Source organism: Ichthyophthirius multifiliis (assembly GCF_000220395.1).
Source record: "Ichthyophthirius multifiliis unplaced genomic scaffold scaff_1120509250477, whole genome shotgun sequence".
NCBI lineage: Eukaryota > Ciliophora > Oligohymenophorea > Hymenostomatida > Ichthyophthirius > Ichthyophthirius multifiliis.
This window is the reverse complement of record NW_004086713.1, coordinates 22789-41457: the sequence shown is the minus strand read 5'-3', so window position 1 is coordinate 41457 and position 18669 is coordinate 22789. Positions and strand designations below refer to the sequence as shown.

At 16.3% G+C, this 18669-nt stretch overlaps 6 protein-coding genes across 6 annotated transcripts, besides 30 other annotated features; 2 read left to right on the top strand and 4 right to left on the bottom strand. All coding sequences in view use genetic code 6, as the record gives it.

The window, feature by feature from the left end:
- Positions 1-187: 187 nt before the first annotated feature.
- IMG5_076220 (ribosome biogenesis regulatory, putative) lies at positions 188-853 on the top strand (the record flags this gene model as incomplete). Its single annotated transcript, XM_004036530.1, has 1 exon — positions 188-853. One exon carries the CDS (start codon positions 188-190, stop codon positions 851-853), a length of 666 nt encoding a protein of 221 aa, XP_004036578.1.
- A 115-nt stretch (positions 854-968) lies between these two features.
- Positions 969-1008: a microsatellite.
- Positions 1009-1212: 204 nt separating this feature from the next.
- Positions 1213-1265: a microsatellite.
- A 133-nt stretch (positions 1266-1398) lies between these two features.
- IMG5_076210 (hypothetical protein) lies at positions 1399-2115 on the bottom strand (the record flags this gene model as incomplete). Its single annotated transcript, XM_004036529.1, has 2 exons — positions 1399-1713; positions 1840-2115. 2 exons carry the CDS (start codon positions 2113-2115, stop codon positions 1399-1401), a joined length of 591 nt encoding a protein of 196 aa, XP_004036577.1.
- Positions 1733-1820: a microsatellite.
- Positions 1758-1822: a microsatellite.
- Positions 2116-3158: 1043 nt separating the features above from the next.
- Positions 3159-3199: a microsatellite.
- Positions 3200-3305: 106 nt separating this feature from the next.
- Positions 3306-3420: a microsatellite.
- Positions 3421-3974: 554 nt separating this feature from the next.
- Positions 3975-4020: a microsatellite.
- A 306-nt stretch (positions 4021-4326) lies between these two features.
- On the bottom strand, positions 4327-9343 carry IMG5_076200 (hypothetical protein; the record flags this gene model as incomplete). Its single annotated transcript, XM_004036528.1, has 3 exons — positions 4327-6672; positions 6959-7436; positions 7787-9343. Coding segments are annotated over 3 exons (4381 nt in total), but the record flags the coding sequence as incomplete, so codon positions are not given.
- Positions 4816-4864: a microsatellite.
- Positions 5559-5606: a microsatellite.
- Positions 8696-8761: a microsatellite.
- Positions 8696-8926: a microsatellite.
- Positions 8710-8857: a microsatellite.
- Positions 8803-8883: a microsatellite.
- A 2055-nt stretch (positions 9344-11398) lies between the features above and the next one.
- IMG5_076190 (hypothetical protein) lies at positions 11399-12002 on the bottom strand (the record flags this gene model as incomplete). The annotated part of the gene is made up of 1 exon (XM_004036527.1): positions 11399-12002. The coding sequence occupies exon 1, from the start codon at positions 11996-11998 to the stop codon at positions 11399-11401; it is 600 nt and encodes a 199-aa protein (XP_004036575.1). The 5' UTR covers positions 11999-12002.
- A 259-nt stretch (positions 12003-12261) lies between these two features.
- Positions 12262-12315: a microsatellite.
- Positions 12265-12309: a microsatellite.
- A 33-nt stretch (positions 12316-12348) lies between the features above and the next one.
- Positions 12349-12430: a microsatellite.
- A 32-nt stretch (positions 12431-12462) lies between these two features.
- IMG5_076180 (hypothetical protein) lies at positions 12463-14116 on the top strand (the record flags this gene model as incomplete). Its single annotated transcript, XM_004036526.1, has 5 exons — positions 12463-12556; positions 12719-12857; positions 12920-13061; positions 13125-13397; positions 13523-14116. The coding sequence occupies 5 exons, from the start codon at positions 12463-12465 to the stop codon at positions 14114-14116; spliced, it is 1242 nt and encodes a 413-aa protein (XP_004036574.1).
- Positions 13433-13496: a microsatellite.
- Positions 13433-13508: a microsatellite.
- Positions 14117-15052: 936 nt separating the features above from the next.
- Positions 15053-15085: a microsatellite.
- Positions 15086-15226: 141 nt separating this feature from the next.
- Positions 15227-15268: a microsatellite.
- A 334-nt stretch (positions 15269-15602) lies between these two features.
- On the bottom strand, positions 15603-16395 carry IMG5_076170 (hypothetical protein; the record flags this gene model as incomplete). The annotated part of the gene is made up of 1 exon (XM_004036525.1): positions 15603-16395. Exon 1 carries the CDS (start codon positions 16302-16304, stop codon positions 15603-15605), a length of 702 nt encoding a protein of 233 aa, XP_004036573.1. The 5' UTR covers positions 16305-16395.
- Positions 15744-15886: a microsatellite.
- Positions 15744-15887: a microsatellite.
- Positions 15753-15795: a microsatellite.
- Positions 16396-17600: 1205 nt separating the features above from the next.
- Positions 17601-17642: a microsatellite.
- A 318-nt stretch (positions 17643-17960) lies between these two features.
- Positions 17961-18047: a microsatellite.
- Positions 17962-18029: a microsatellite.
- Positions 17972-18011: a microsatellite.
- Positions 18048-18098: 51 nt separating the features above from the next.
- Positions 18099-18139: a microsatellite.
- Positions 18140-18165: 26 nt separating this feature from the next.
- Positions 18166-18281: a microsatellite.
- Positions 18207-18281: a microsatellite.
- Positions 18282-18669: the final 388 nt, after the last annotated feature.

Below are 18669 nucleotides of genomic sequence, written 5' to 3'. Positions count from 1 at the left end.
AACCAAAAAAAAATAGTCAAAATAAACCGAAGAAAACCAAAATGTTCAATCAAACATAACATTTGATACTGGAATATTAACCATAAGTGACATAAATAACATAAATCCCACTTCTGAATAAATAAAAGCCCGAGCAACACAAAACATCCAATAATTGTTCACAAATCTTCTACAATAAAAAACCAAAATGAATGCAGATCGTGACAATAAAGACGATGATTTACAAATACAGGATTTTTCCAAAGGACTTTATGATTTAAAATTGCCAAAAAAATCGACTTTATTTCCCAGATTTAAACCTATTCCAAAAGAAAAAAAATAAACTAGATGGGAAAAATTCGCTGAAGAAAAAGGAATTATTAAACGAAAAAGAGGGCGAATGGTTTATGATAAGATAACATAAGATTATGTACCTAGATGGGGAGCTAATTCAATAAAGAAAATAGAAGAAAAAAATAATCCAATTATCGAAGTAAAAAAAATGAAGATCCTTATGAAGATCCTTTCGTTAGAAAAAATTAGAAAAAAAATTCTATAAGAAAGGTAAAAATTAAATGAAATTAAAAATAAAATGGAAGCCAAAGGACATAATCTGCGTGAATTAACTAAGGGAAAACAAAAACTTAAATAAGATAAAAAACTCGTAGCTAAAAAATTATAGGTCGCTTAAAATTCTACTAGATCTATGGGAACTTATGATTAAAAAGCTCATAAAGATGAAGTCTAAACTAAAACTAAAAAAAGAAGAATTAATCCAGAGTTTACTAATTTTAAAGAAGAAAAAAAAAGAAATATGGATATTTTAGATTTCATATAAAAAGGAGATATTGTTAAAAAATTAAAAAAAAATTGATTTTTTTATGTTTTCTATTTTTGTTTGAAAAATAATTTAAACTTATTTTTTTAGAATTTATAAATATTTTTAATCTATTTAAAAATACTTTAATATTTTAAAGGTATATAAAATTAAATTTTATTTATAAAAAAATATTATTTAAAAAAAAATATATAATTAAATAATTTATATTAGAATAATAATAATAATAATAATGGTAAGATTTATTATGAATATTACATAATTTAATTTTCAAAAAAATTTTCTTATAATATTTTGTGATATTTATATTTTAAGAATAAGATATATATATAATATTAAGCACATTTTACATTAATATAAAAAGATATATGTTATTATATATTTTTTATATATAGAATATTTATTAAAAAAAAAAATATTAATATTTACATTATAAATAAAAAAATTAGTTAATTTGTAAGTGTGTTTATAATAATTATTTAAATTAATTGGTTAAAAAGTTGTTTATAAAAAATAACAGAATATAAATTTATTTTTTATATGTTATAAAAATTAGTAAACGCATAAATATATAAGAAATATCAAATAGATAATTTATTTATACTATATTTATTACTTATATTAGAATTATGTTCTTACTAATTTTCATACTAAAATTATTGTCTGATAAAATAAGTTTTAATTTTTCTTTTCTGACTAGAAATATAAACCTCCCCCTCATCTTCAAAAATATATATATCTTGACAACTTTCATAAATTAATTAATATGTATTTTCACTAATCATTATTCTACTTTATTTTCCATTACTTTCCATTTTATTAGCAATAACGACATCAGGTCCATATATATCATATCTAACAACTCCTGTTCCAACGACACCTCCAATAATATTACCCTATTATTTAAAAGAGTAAATATAGATATAAAAATATATAATAATTATATATTTATATATTTATATATTTATATATTTATATATTTATATATTTATTATTTATATATTTTTATTTTTTTTAATTACTGTATGAATTCCTATTCTCATATCAAGTTCATCATAATTAATTATTTATCTAACTTCTTATATTATTTCTATCATACTAAATCCTAAATTTATCACTTTTTATATTTTTATATTTTTAATTTTTTTTTTTTTACCATTTTAAGCTTCTTATATATAATTCCTATTTTTTATATTTATTAATCCCATAACTACATAACAATCTCCTATTGTATATAATTTATAAACTTTATTTTATTAACATTTTTAATCAAATTTTGTAAATAACTCTCTTAACATAAAACTACTTATTCAGGTTTTACACTTGCGGAATATTATGTAAATCCTGCTATATCAGCATATAAAATAGTCACATTATCAAAATGATCAATTAATTTTATTGCTTAAGATTGATTTTCTAGAAATTAATCTCTAATATGACCAGGAAGTAAATATTCTAATAATTAATTTTAATCATGCATTTTTTTGTCAAGCATTTTTCGGTTTTTAAAACTACAAAGATCCACTTAAAGACAAATAATTTATTAAATAATTAAACTTATAATTATTATAAAAAATAAATAGGCATCTTCTACATTAATATTTGAATTATAGACTTTAAAAATTAAATAAAATACCATTAAAATTAGACTTGTTATAATTTTTTCTTTTATACTTTATTTTTTTAATTGAATAAAATTTTTATTTTTTACTTTATGAATTTATATTAAATAATAATCGAATAAATAAAAATAACAGTAGAAGTTTACATTTTAATAATAAAATCAATTTTGGAATATTGAAAATACAAATATCCTTCATAAACAATTTATAAAATCCATGAAATATAAGAAAAATATATAACAATTTTCACAACAAAAATACCTTTTTTAATCATATATTTATTCGAAAGAAAAATACCTAAATAAATAAAAGCAATAGTAACTCTAGTATAAAACGATTAATTTTAATCTTTAATTAAATTATTATTCATAAGTTTTTATAAAAAAAGTATTATAATATTAATTAAGCAAATAATTAAATTATATATTTTTATATTCTAAAAACTATTCTAGAAAACAGACTCATAATAATGTTATAAATCAGCTTAATATTAACCTTAAAGTATTTCTAGAATACTAATTTTAAAGTTATATCTTTTTTATTATATATTTATATTTATATTATCATTAGACTTATCATAGAAATACTGTCGTAATTTTTCAGAATCTAATACAATATCTTTTAGTTAAGTTTAATATTCTAATACAGGATAAATACCAATCTAATTTTCTAATTATCTAATTGCAGAATAATCAAATTTCTATTAAAATTTACATAATTATAAAATATATTTATTTATATAAAATATATTTTTTTATATTTATTTTTGTATTTTTATATTTATATAAAATATATTATAAATTTTACTATTTATTTTTTTTATAATTTTTTTTAAATATTTACTTTAATTTTTATAAAAATAAATATATATATATATATAATTATACAAAATTATTTTGATATATAATTTAATTTTATTATAATATAATATTTAAAATATATTTATTATATATATATATTTAATTTTAAAAATTATTATATTTCTTTTTTTTATTTTTTAAGTTAATAATATATATTTTTTATTTATAATTTACCATTTATTCAGTTACTTGTTTTGATACTTATCTTTTATATTCCATACTTATTTATATTTATTATTCTATCTATATTTCTGTATTACTTGTATTTTCAATATCATCTTGAGTTTATTTTATTTTATTTTACTCTACACTGTAAGTAATCAATTTACATTATTATTTAATATCATTTGTTATTGGAGAATTATTTTGATTTATAAAAATACTTTTTTCTATATTAAAATTGTTTGATCTGACTCTATTAAAATCTTAACTAATGAAATTTGTATTACTACTTTTTATAAAGTTCTAATTTTTATATTTAGTAAGTAATAATTCAGTTTATTTTTTTATCGTCTATATTTATTTCTTTTTAACTTATTTAAATATAACCTAATAAGTCTTCAAATTTCCCTTTCCCTTCGCTTATATGATTTTTTCTATAAGATTAATTATAAACCCAAACTAAGGCGAATAATCTTAAAATTATTTTGAATTTAAATCATTTAACTATTATATTAATATATATATATATATATATATATTTGTAATAATATATTTTAATTTAAAAAAAATAATTAATATATAAAATTTTCTATTTAAAAAAAATTCCATTAATAATAAATAATAATACATTTAAATTTTTACTTATTCTATACTAGCTTCCTTTGCTTAATCTGAAATAGTAATAAAATCCACTTCGCCATTAAAACATACCCTTGAAGCAGTATTTACAGTATCTCCAATTAATGAAAACTAAGGTTTATGTCCTCCAATAACTCCTGCCTAAACAACACCATAATGAATTCCTATTTTAATTTTGAGTTTATTTTATTATTCACCATAAGTCATTTTTTTAGTTTAATTTAACATTTCGTTAGCCATAAGTATACATCTGATTACTGGGAGAATATCTTTGCTTATTTAAAGTTATGCTTGTGATTATTTAATTCCTTTTAAACCAGCAGCAGCCATATACGTTTTTCCTACAGTTTCGATTTTCTAGATTCCGTATAAATCACACGTATTGTCATAAGCCCTGAATAATTTATCTAAGATTCGAATAATGTTTCCCTACTCGATTTAAATAATGGAATCAAAATCATATATATCGCAAAACAAAATTGCCACGTTTCCTTGGTCTTCTTAATATTCTTTTCCTTTTTCATCTATTATTTCCCTTATGAAGGTCGGTAAAAGAATAGATAAGACATTATTTATTTTTTTGTTTCTATAAAAATAGTATTTACATGTTAAAAATTTTTTCTCTTTTAAATATCATGTTAATATTTCATTTTAAAAATTAATCCAGTGAAAAGTAAATTATTTATAATTATATTGAGTATTATATACAATTGGAAATAAATATCTTATTAATAAGTATTTTATAATAAATATTAAATAATAAACTACACTATATGTGCCAAAACTAGTGCAAATTAAATAAAAAACTAAAAAAAAGCCGAAACAAGTATACTATAGCTAAATAAAAGTGAATAAAACATAGTTTATAGTATGCTTTCTTCTCCCATTAAAATCAAAAAAACCAATCTATATAGAAATCTTAAAAAAAAAATCATATAATTAATTTAAGTAAAGAGATTATATTAAGAATATATCAAAATAATCCATAAAAAAATATCTATTCCACATTTACTAACTATTAATAGGTAAGAAATATTCATTTTTTACTAATTAAAAATTGCTATTATTATATCCCCAAAAAGAACAATCAAAACAGAAGAAATCATATAGAATTTTCTGTTTTTTTGAATTTACTATTGAACGAATTTCCCTTCGGTTTCTTTCGAAGGAAAAGTCAAAAAAAGAGGATGCATTTTGGTAGCATTTATATTGAAATTTTCACTGTTTAGATCTTGTAAAATATTATCAACTTCATTGTCTTTAAAAATTAATTTAAAAACTTAAGCAAGGGCAGCTTTTTTAATTTTTCTTTTAACATTAGATATTTTTTCTTTTTCTATTTATTAATAAATGCTATCTAATTATACTGTATCCATTTATTTAGATTATTAAGAATATTAAATATTTACATTATGTTATATATTTTAATTAACTTAATTTTACATTTAAGATTGTTCCTTTTATAGTTAAGATTAATCTTTTTATATTTATGATTAATCTTTTTATTTATATATTTAGGATTTTCTTTTTTGAATTTCTTTTTATTATTATTATAATATAGTATTCATATTTATATCTGGACTTTAAAGTGTATTGTTTTAAGATTACTACCAAATTTAAAGTACTTATTAATATATTTCTTAAAACCTATTTTTATTTTTCATCATACCAAAACTAATTAATGGACTAATTAACCTCATAAGGAAATTAGAAATTGAGAAATTTAATAAAATGACAAGTACAATAAGGCTCATATTTAGAGAATAAAACATCGAAAATTCCATATCATAGAATTTTCCAAATGAATTTCTTATTAAAAAAAGGGTAGGAAAAATTATATTTAAAATCAAGGTTTTATTTGATTAATTTTAATAAAGAATAATTTTATAATGATTTAAAAAAAGGAAAAGGTTTTTTATTATAAAAACAATTTGTTATTTCTCAAAAATAATACCGTCATGTAAAACAGTTTAATTAATTGAATAAAAAAGCAAATAAAATAAAATAAAAACATCGACTAATGTTTAAGGTAAAATCAGCAAAAAAAAATTCTATAAAATATCAATAAAAAAAATTTTTTTCTATTTAAATTGTTTCACATAAGTAAGAATATGAGTTTCGTGTTTTTATACTATATATTTTTTTCTTACCAAAAAAGATAATAATATTATTACTAAGGAAATATTCACTTATACAATATCATAAAAATCAAAAATAATATCACCGAAACTACAATTCCCGAAATTCCATAAAAATACTAAAAATAGCAAAAATAAATGTCTGTAAAATATAAAATTAAAACTATCTTCCACTATCTCACATGCATTTCTACTAAAAGAATATAATAAATAACTAATTGTACTCAATTTTGAAACTTTAATACAACTAAATAAATTTAAAACATTATTTTAATTTTATTCAGATATAGTTTCATATTAAATTGAAAAATCAGCATTTTACATTATTTTTGTATTGTTTATACCTTTTCCAATAGCTAAAGTATATATCTATTCTTTTTTATTTTATTTTTATTTATTTTTTAAAATATAAAAAATATACATTTATTTATATTCTTAATAAGTTAAATAAATAAGGCTTTTTGATTTTAACTAAAAGAGTAGGCAATACATTAGTCAGTAAAATAAACAATAAAACAAAAATGATTTTTTAAATATTAATTTTCTATTATTTATTAAAAAGATTTTCCATCAATAAGAATTTGAGTTCTATCTTCATCGATTATATTTTATGATTTTTCAATATTAGGGATAATATTATTAATACTATTAAATTTTTAATCTTAAAAGAAAAAATAATAATAAAAATTAAACTTAATGTATATAATTTAAAAATCTTACTTTAATTAACTTTTTTAGTAATTTCTTATTTTTTATATAATATTTTTTCTCTAATTTTTTTCAAATTAACATTCATTTAATATTTCAATTCTTCTTATTTATAAGATTCAAAACTAATAATATCGTTTCCACTAAATAATCCGGTTTCATATCCAACTGCTAAAGCTCTTAAACTGGAATCTCCCGTAATTAAGAAAGTATTTATTTATGCATTTTTTAGGTTTTAAATTAAACTTTAGGCATTCATATTTAATATTTATTTCACAGAAAATAAACTTATAAAATTCATTTCATTTAACTATTCTTTAAAAAGTAAATAAGTATTAATTTTTCTATCTTCCGAATTTAAATTTTTAGAAATTATTCCATATTTCTCAATCATCATATCCGCAGTTTACCAACTTATATTTTTTCTACAAAAAATAATTCCAATAAGCCCTTTTTCAATCATATATTAAAGTTGTTCTTTTAGTCTTTCCTTAAAACCTTAATTACATTTAATATAAGAAGGCATATTATCTAATTCTTCTCTATATTTTAACATTAAATATATTCATACATATAACAAAAAAATAATTTAATTATATTTATTTACCTTATATAAATAAAATATTAATCATCTTCTTTAACCAAAATATGTAATCGATTTTCTCTTAAATTATAAAGAGGAGGAATACAAATTTCAAGAATAATAATTTACTATTTAAGCATGATAACATATTAATATTGTGATTATCCTTTGCCTTTAGTTACACATTTAAAATTACAGTCAAATTATTTCGCAAAATCAATAAAAGGTAATCATAAGTATTTCTAATAATCAACAACTATTTTTCCATTTAAAGTATTTAATACAGTCCTGGAAATATGACAAATAGCCAAAGTAATAATCGCCTATTTTTAAAGAAGATAACTTTCCGAAATAATTTCTTCTTTTAATTTATTTAAGCTATTTTGAGGAATATAAAGGTTCATTAAAGATTACTTTTTTGTGAGTTTTCTCAAAGGAGAAACTTAATCATTTATTTCGATTTTATAGCATATATCTTATTTTGATTATTTGAGTTAATTTTCTTGTTATTAATATTGAGAACTTTCGATATTATTATGCATATTGAGAAATAAATTCTAAGCCAGAATCTAAAATTTCAATACTTTTTTTTCGGAATTATTGTTATCCAAATAATTTTATTAGGTTTGATTATTATCATTTATGTTTCCTTTTAATAAATTACATATATTTACATTACTTTTAATTTCATCTTTAACCGAATTTTCTTAAATTTCTTTTTAAAATTAATTGATTATTTCCAAATTATCAATAAAAGCAAGAGATGCAGTATCTTTAATTTGAGGAGAAATTAAAGATAAATAATATTTATGATTATATAGATTATTTATATTTTAAATTTTTTAAGATTGATTTTATAAAGAACAATTGGATATACTTTTTTTTTTTATAAAATTATTTCTTAATGTAATCTAATTCTTTTAAAAAAGAATATTCATAGAAGAATTATTTGTAGTAATATTGGTAATAATACTAGTTTAATTATTCAAATTTTTATTTTGAACTATTTGATATTCTATATCCTTCTTTTTCTTTATGGTCTATGAATTTGGCAAAAAAAACTTATATTAATATAATTCATCACCAATAGCATCGTTTATTAAATTAGTTTAATTTTAATAAATTATATTATTAATTGAATTTGATTTTTTAAATTAGAATAAACGTTATTATATATCAATATTATTATTATTATTATTATTATTATTATTAATATTATTAATATTATTATTTTAAATTTTTTTATTATTAAATTTTTCATTTTAATTATCAATATCATTATTATTATTATTTTTATTATTTTCATCATTATTATTATTTTCATTATTACTATTTATATCATTATTATCATTATCTTTATTACAATTATCTTTTTTATTATTAATATTATTTTTATTTATTTAATAAGATGATCCTTATAAATACATTTTGCAAATTTCAAATTATTTATTTTTTTCAAGTATGCATGTTTTATCAATAAAACAATGTGTTGTGAGATATAACTCAGCTATTTCTTTTTATGAATTTATAAAAAAATTCTAATTATCTTTACTATTTTCATCCATATTTTCATTAACCAATTTATTTTTATTATATTAGTAATTTTATAAAATTGAATTCGAAAAAGTTATAGAATCGTATATGAAATATAAAATTTGCGGAAAAAATAGCATATAATCATTTACATATGAAAAAATTACATAAATAATATTAATTTCTTCTTCTTTATTTTTCATTAAACATGTATAACAAGGGTTTGTATACCAATCTATAATACTAATTATAACAATAAAAATAATACAAATAATAAACATTCCGAATAACTTTTCGCCTTTTTTTTAAAAAAGTCTTTTTTTTTTAAAAAAAAAAGTCCGATTAATTATAATAATAGCAATCTGACCCACAATAAACTGCTAAACCTAAACACCAATCCGCATATTAAAATAAAGATCCTCTATTTGCTATATTTTATTCATTTATTACCGTTCCTTAAGGATCTTTTGAAAGTTTTATAAATCCTTCAAAGCCTATTTTTTATCGAATTTCTGGACTATAATAATTAAACTTTCCGTTTAAAATTTTTTTATAATCAAAATGATGTCCTTTCATCTTTGAAGATTTAGAAACTTATAAAAAAAAACAAACAAAACAAAATAATTTAAAATAAAATAAAATATAAAAATACTATAAGTTAATGCTGGTGGATATTTTAATTTTTGAATTGGAATTTCTTCAGTATTTTAAATATCTAAAGAACATATAGAATCACTTACTTCTAGTATTATAATATCAGCTTATACTATTTCGTTTTTTTTAACAAATAAAATATCACCAATCTATTATTTTTTATATATATTTTATTTTTAGTTTTTTGTTTGTTTTTATTACTTATATTTCTTTTGATTTTATACATTTATATACAGATATTTCTTTATTTTATTTTAGTTGTTCTTCATATTATTTTTAATCATCAAATCTGTTTAATATAGTTGCTGGCTCATTATTTATTTATTACTAATGTTACAACATTTTAAAATCAAAATACAACTAATTTATACATTAACTTAAAAAGGATAAAAGCATTAAAAAAATGAATATAGATTAATTAAATGATCTTTTTTTTAAAAAAAAAATATTAAGAATTAAGGTAAAAGTCTTTATTTGTTAAGATAATTATAAATAATACTTTTTAAGTGTTAAATATTATTCAATATTATTAGTAAATGGTGAAACATAAAAAATAATATAAATTAATATCAAAAATGCATTTCCAATTCTAGTTAAATACTAATAAAAAAGTCTATAAATTATATTTTTTGCCTAATTAAATAATTTTTTTTTTTTTTTTTTAAATTATATCATACATTTAAGTCTTTAACATTAATTTTATTATAAAGGCATTTTTTTGAATTAAAACCATTTAAATAAACTGTTTCACCATTTTATAATTCTATCTTTTATTTGTTTTTAAATTAAATAAAAAAAAAAATGATTTTTTTTTAAATTACTTCTCTTTAATATTTATTGTTTTCTGTCACGTTATATTAAAATGTTTTTTGTAGGTGAAAATTTGGCAATTATACATTTTTTATATTCTTTATAGATTACTATTTTTTGAGTTTTTAATTACTTTAATGCATTTATAAAGAAAATTATAAATTAATTGATAATTTATATTTATTTACGGAATATAAATAATGGTTTTATATACAGTGATTGTTAATAATTATAATAATTTAAAAAATAAAATATAAAATAATTTAAAATCTTAATTAATAATATTATTTATTCAAACGTATAATTTTTCTTTTTACTATACAAACAAATAACTCTAATTTAATTTAAAAACAATTAAAAGCCTTTTCTATATGTTGTTTTTTCTTATAGTAACAAAAAAATATTAATACTTTTTTAAAGTAATTATTATATTAAGATTTTATAAAATAAATTTTACTTTGTTAAAAACACAAACTTATTCATTTATTATTTAAAAAAAAAATTATTTTATATATAATAATTTAAATATATTTAATTAGAGTTATTTTAAAACTTAATACAATATTTATTATATTAATTTTCTTCTTAGAAATCAAGTTTAATATTAATTTTTTTATAAACATAATTATTTACTTTTATTAATAATAATTAATTAATTAATTTATGAAATAAATTTCAAAATTTAAAAAACAATGTTAATAACAAATAAAAAATGAAAATGCTATTTTTAAAAAATAAAAACTAATAATCAATTAATTAATATACATATATATATTATTATTATTTATTTTTTTGAAAAAAAATTAATTACCTTTGAAATTATTTATATATATATTTGTATAAAAATTCATTAATATTTTTTTTAAAAAAAATCAAATCCAACAAAATTTATCTCTATTTTTTTTAGCTCTTAAATCAAGCAATTATTCTTTTGTAACATTATCACTTACTTCATCAACTACATTTTTATATCCCCACATTCCTTTTTTTTATCTATATTCTAGTTTTACTTTATTACTATTATTATTATCTTTGCTTATTTTTTTGTTTAAAATTTAAAATTTCTACAAATATTTATGTTCTATACTTTCTTCTTCTTATTAAATTTCGTCTTATTTTCTAATTTAATATTGAGTATAACTCATTATGTCAGAAGAAAATGCTTAACTTAATAATATACTTCTATCACTCATTACACATGCTATTTTTCTTTCTTCATTTGCCAATGATTAAGGATGCATTAATATAATAAAATCTCCTTTTTTAACTTATTGAGTAAACTTTGTTTTATCTCCATGTACGGTTGCTTGACTTGTTAATATTTTACCTATTCCATCTTCAGGTTCGTATGTAATTATATTAGGTATATCTTGTTTTGGGGTTCTATCTTAATCAGTTCTTAATAATTACTCAGCTTCTTTTATTTATTGTACTTCTAATTTTTATTTTATTAATTAATTTTTTTATAACATATTTTCATTAAATTTTCCTTTTAATTTTAACTTACCTGAAATTATACTCATATTTAAAATATTTATATATTATTATATCTAGATAATATAATATTAATATGTATATTATTAAAACAATCATAAAAAATAAATTTTAATTTAATTATATAGAAACATTAAAAAGAAACTGAATATATAAAATAAAAATAATTTAAAATTATTAAGAATTAAATTAATAATATAAATATAATTTTTAATTAAAAATCAAATAAATAAAAATTAATTATATATATATATATATAATATAAAAATATATGTATATTTAAATAAAATAAAAAGATAAATTAATTAACTATCTAAATAGAAAAAACATAAAAATATTAAAAATAAAATAATAATAAATATAATAATAATAATAATAATAATAATAATAATAATAATAATAATAATAATTATTTTTTTTTTATTTTATTTAATTTAATTTAATGTCTTAAGAAATATAATTTGATTATATTTACGAAGAAACTGATTTATCATATTTAAAATAACCAAATGAAGTCTATTAAATAAAGCATTCTGGTAAAATTATAATAATTAATTATTATTTATAATTTTTATATAAATAAAACTAATAATTCATTATATTATTTTTTAAATTTTACAATTATACTTTTGAAATACAAAAATAATTAAATGTTAATTAATTAATCTTTATTTCATTTTATAATATAAAATAATAAGATTATTATGTTTATCATACTGATGGTAAAAGTCATTTTCGTAGAATATTTTATGGTGTATAATTTTCAGAATTCGAATATAATAAAATGAAAGAATTGCAAGAAGAAATAAAAAATTAAAATATAAAATTAACAGATGAGTAAAATAAATACAGCAATCAAAAATAAATTAAATAACACATAATAATAAAAAAATAAATAGTTGGGATGATATAATGACATTAAAATATTGTTATTCAGGAGGATTTGAAGTTAAAAAATCTATAGAAAATTTAAAATAGCATTTAGAATGGAAGAAAAATCCAAAATACCAAAATTTAAATATTTAAGCATTAAAAATACTAGTAAATAAAAATTAAATATATAATAAAGTATTATTTTATATAATAAATATATAAAAAAATTAGGAAAAAGGTATTTTTTATCATTTAGGAAGAGATAAATAATTTAGACCAATAATTGTTTTAAATTTATATATGGTTAATCCTTAATAAGTACTTTTTATTTCATAAAAAAATTAAAATAATCAAATTAAAAAGATTAATTTAGAGGTTTATTTATCGGCAATATGTAATCTTTTATTAAGAGTTGCAAAAGTAGAATTTGTAAAAGGATACGTCGAAAGTTGGACAGTAATATTAGAGACAAACGGAAAAGGAATAGTAGATTTAGAATTAGGAGTTAACAAAAAAACTTAAAAAAATAAAAATATGTCTTATATATTATATTAGATTTTATTTTATTACATATTATATATTTATTATTATATTTTATATTATTTTATTCATTATTAAAAAAAAAATAGACTATAAGTAAAATCGTATAAATAATGGCTAAAAATTTTACTTCTACACTTGAAAAAATGTTTATTATGAATCCTTCTTTTATTTTTTCTAATTTTTGGCCTGTTATCAGAAGTTCTATTAAATAATTATTTTATTAATTATAAAAAAAAAAAAAAATAGAAATTATTCATCCTGAAACTGCTGCAAAAATACATTTATTTAAAAAAAATGAATTCAATAAACTTTTATAATTTATTAATCCAGATCAATTAGAAGAAAAATATGGAGGAACAATAAAAAACATTGAAAAATATTGGTTATTTCTATTTTATAAATATAAACATAAAAATAATGAATAAATAAAAAAAAAAGGGCCGCCAATAAATACTTTTAATAATAGAAAAATGACAGGATAATAGACAGAAAGCAATAATACTAGTTTTTGTTCTATAGAAAACAACTCTTAAAAGTTTTTTGATAAAGATAATTAAAATTATAGTAATGTGGATGAAAATACAGATTTAAAATCAATGAATTCAGCAAATAAAGGGAATTAAATTTCTTATTCTAAACCAGTTTAATAGGCATGCTGTTAGAAATGTAATATATATTGATAATATTTTTATGTTTTTTGTTATAAATAATTTTTATAAATAAGAATAAAAAATTATTATATGTAAATATTAAATCAAATGTAATAAATAAATAAAAATAAAATTAAAATGAATTGGAAAATACAAAATGAATTTATATGAAATGAAATTGATTATTTAAAAGAAAAAATTATCTAAAATTATAAAATTAAATTCATTTGTTAATTTATTGCTTTTATAAATAATATTTTAATTCAATTAGCATAAATACTTTTATTTTAAATTATAGTCCACTTTATTATTATATAATAAAGCTAGATTATCATCTTTTTAATATAAATATGTATTTATATATATTAATTAAAAATAAAGCAAAATTTTAAAAATTTATTATATTAATAATATATTTGTGTTATGATTAATTTTCTTAAAGTTTAATATTTTAATAAAATAAATAAATAGAAAAAGAAGAAGTATTAATCGAATATATGAATAAAAAATTAAAATTTAGATATTAATTTAGATGGAGAAAAATAAATAATAAGTAATAGACATTTATATATTTTTAAATTAGTAGTTTCGGCATAATAATTACAAAAATAATGAATTAAGTATAAATAAAAAAAAATAGTTTATATAAATACTAATATAAAAAAAATAACTATATTATATAGTTGTTTTATTATATATAAAAGTTAATATTTTAAAAATATATTAAAAATTTATTTTTATATTAATAAAAAATTAAAGATAATCAATTTTTTGTTAAAAAAAAAGCATTATTTAAACAAAGTAAATTATTAAAAAAATAATTTTAATGTTAATATAATAAAGTTGAAAGGAAAAAAAAAAATTAAAATAAATTTAAATTTATATAATAATTTGAATTAAACAATAAAAAAAAAAAAATTAGTATGAAAAATTAATAATAATTAAAGATTTTTTTTTTTTAAAAAAATATATATATATATATATATATATATATAATATTTTAGAAATAATGATATTTTTTAATTATTTTTCAAAAATTTATTAATTTTTTTTTTTTTTTTAAAATTTATTATATAACTCAAAATATTTTTTTATAATTAATTTAAAAATAAAATTTAATTTAAAGCCAAAATTAATATGTTTTTTATTTTAAAATTTTTCTTTTTATAATCTTTTTTTTTTTTTTTTTCCTTAATAATAATTTTAATTTATAATATATATAGTGATATTTATATTAATATTAAAATGTTTTTTGTCGAATTATTTTAATTTTTTAAAAAAATTAAACAAAAAAAACAATTATAGTTATTTTAAAGTGATTAAAGTTCATTTTTAGTTTATTTTTTAACTTTTTAAAAATAATTAATTAACTTAAAATTTATTGAATGTTCACATTAAATCAAAATTTTAAATATTCTTAATTTATTCAATATAAGAATATAATAAAAAAAATTCGAATACTCTATAAATAATATATTTTAAATTTTTTATGTTGAGTTAATTTATTTGATCTATTTCAAATCAAAAAAAGAATATCTTAATACTATAAAAATTATATTACATCTATCAAAATAAATATATTCGCCTATAAAAAAAAGAAGAAAAAATAATTAAAGTATTTAATATTTAATATATAAATAAAAATAGATAGATAGAGAAAAATTATAAAACAAAAAAACTTAAAAAAAAATAAAAAAATTGAAAAAAAAAAATAAGTGCAACGAAAAAAAAAAATTAATTAAAAAAAAAAAATTATATAAAATAAAAACTAAAAAAAAAAAAATGTAAAAAAAAAAAAAATCTTTTTATTATTGCTATTTATGCAAAGAATAAAAAAAATAAAACGACGTAATGGTAACCGCATACCCAACAACTTCTATATAAAATCAATAAGAAATTTATTTTGTTCATTTAATATGCACCTTATTTTTTAATGATTTGAATTTAATATTTTCACCTGATAGAGGTTTTGAAGTCCAAAACATATCCTAAATAAAATTCCATAATAGCAAATGTGGATTATGTGAAGACATAAGAAACACACAAAAAGGCCATTCTATAAAATGCCATGAGGAAAATTGTGAATATTGGTGTCATTTATCTTGTGTACAAAAGAACTCTCATATATATAAGACATAAAATAATTAGAATAACTTAAAATGTTATATTTAGTGTAGAACTCATTCTCATAAAATAAAAGATTAAACTGAATTAACATTCAAAAAATTAGAAGATGAATTAAATAATAAATGGCTAGCAGATTATAAAAAAGCTTTAAAAGAAGAAAAAAAAGAAAGAATTTAAATAATTAAAATTATTTATAATAATAACAGATTTTATCAAAAAATAATAATATCCAAAAAAGAGCCAGAGGAAGACCCAAAAAATTTTCAAGCGAAAATAATTCAATAGAAAAAAAAAAGAAAAAAATAATTCTAAATAATAAAAACACGATAAAAATTAAAAAAAAAAAATAATAAATACCTGAATAATAACAATAATAATTAGAAAATATATAATAATTAAAATAAAATAAATTATTTCTTCTAAATCCTATTTCAGATGAATAAAGGATCTTATAATTAGAAAATGGTGGGAACAAATCGATCAATAATATTTTTTACTATAAAAAAACACTTTTTAAGAAATCGAAAATGAACTATAACTACATAAAACTTAATAAAGCAATGAAGAAAATGTGTAAAAAATAGTCCAAAATAAAAAAAAAGTATTCAATTATTACCAAAACAGATATATAGGAGAACCTCTTCCTTTAAAAAGTAACAAATAATTTTCCGTTTTATTCCATAATGAAGAAGGAGAAGGTTTTTTGGCCCTATATGATGTGAATACAAAAGGAGATTATAAAAGAACTTTTAGTTCTAAAAACATGCCGAGAAATTATACTATATTTTCTTCAGGAAATAACTATCAATAATTAAAGGAATTTTTGGACAAATATGAAAAAATAAAGCCTAAGGAAAAAGATAGTAATAAATTTAAGAAAAAAAAGACTCTGCTCCTAGTTTAGATAATTAGCCTTAACTAATATGCCAGAAAATAATGAATTTAGATTAGGAAAGTCTGAAAATAAGTGTAATTTAATAATCAAAATAAGAGGTAATTTTTGGACATTAAAAAGAGGACTTTTTAGGATAAAACTTGAGTTTATTAGAAAAAAGTTTAGAAATCAATTAAAATATTATATAAAATTAAATGTAAAAAATAAAATCTTTTTAAGATTAAAAATATTATTGTTTAAATAATACAAAAAATGAGTCAATTTTAATTATGGATTAGATTAAGTTCGCCTAAATAAGGAAAAGTATTATATAAGGATTTAAAGATAAAATTGAATATAATACTCTTGAGTATTTTAAAAGAAATAGGTTCTTTGATAATAAAAAAAATTCAGAAAATTTTGATGAAGAAGATTTAGATGAATATACATCAGCAGATAAAACAGCAGAAACTGAAATGATTTGTATGTAATTTTTTTTTATATAATATAAGAAAATATATTTTTTTATTTAAATATAATTTTTTTTATTAAATAATTCAAAGAAGGAGAAAATTTATAAAAATAAAAGTAAAAAGATAAATTTTATAATTTTATTTAATTCGAAACTGATTGTATGATTTGCTTATATTATTATAATTAGTGTAAATAAGTAGAAGATGATGATAATGAAAAAAATTGCTTATAAAAATCATGCTGTTTAAATGAATAGGAATTAAATATTTCTATTTAAAAAGAAAATAATAATAATATTAATTAATAAGAATAATTTATAAAAAAATACTAAAATAAAGATTTTATGAAAAGTATTTTATAAAAATTAGAAAGAATGAATCAAATATTTAATTTTTAATTTTAAATTAAAAAAAATTAAAATAAAAAAAATTAAAATAACAATAAAGAAAAACAAAAAATAAAATAAAAGGAAATTCAATAAAAAAATGAGAACTGTAAAAAAAAAAAAATTCTAATAATTATATGAATTATGAAAGCATATAAAATGAAAATAATATATAAATATAAAATAATAATAATTAAATTTAATATTTTAAAAATGATAAAAAATAAAATTAATTAAAATAAATATAAGAAGATTAAAGTATAAAATAATAATAATAATAATAATAATATAATAATAATAATAATAAAATATAATAATAATAATAATAAAATAATCAATTTTTATAATAAGATTAATAGATAATCCAATAATTTAATTATTAATATTAAAATCACCATTAAGATTTCTAAGAATAGAATTCTTAATAGTATGAATAAATAAAAACTCACTAAAATATATAAGAATAACAAAACATATAAAAAAGACAAAATAATTTTGATGACTGTTTTTTTAATTCATATATAAAAAATTATCAATAAAATTTAAAAAATCGTCGTTATATACCAAATAATGCTTTAAACATAATTTAAATAAATGAAAATACACTATCCCATAATAACCCAATAATTTTTGTTCTGAATGTTAATAATCTTTCCACAAATTATGTTATGGTATTTAAATAATATTAGACTCTAAATTTATTTGTGAAAATGTTAGTGTAAA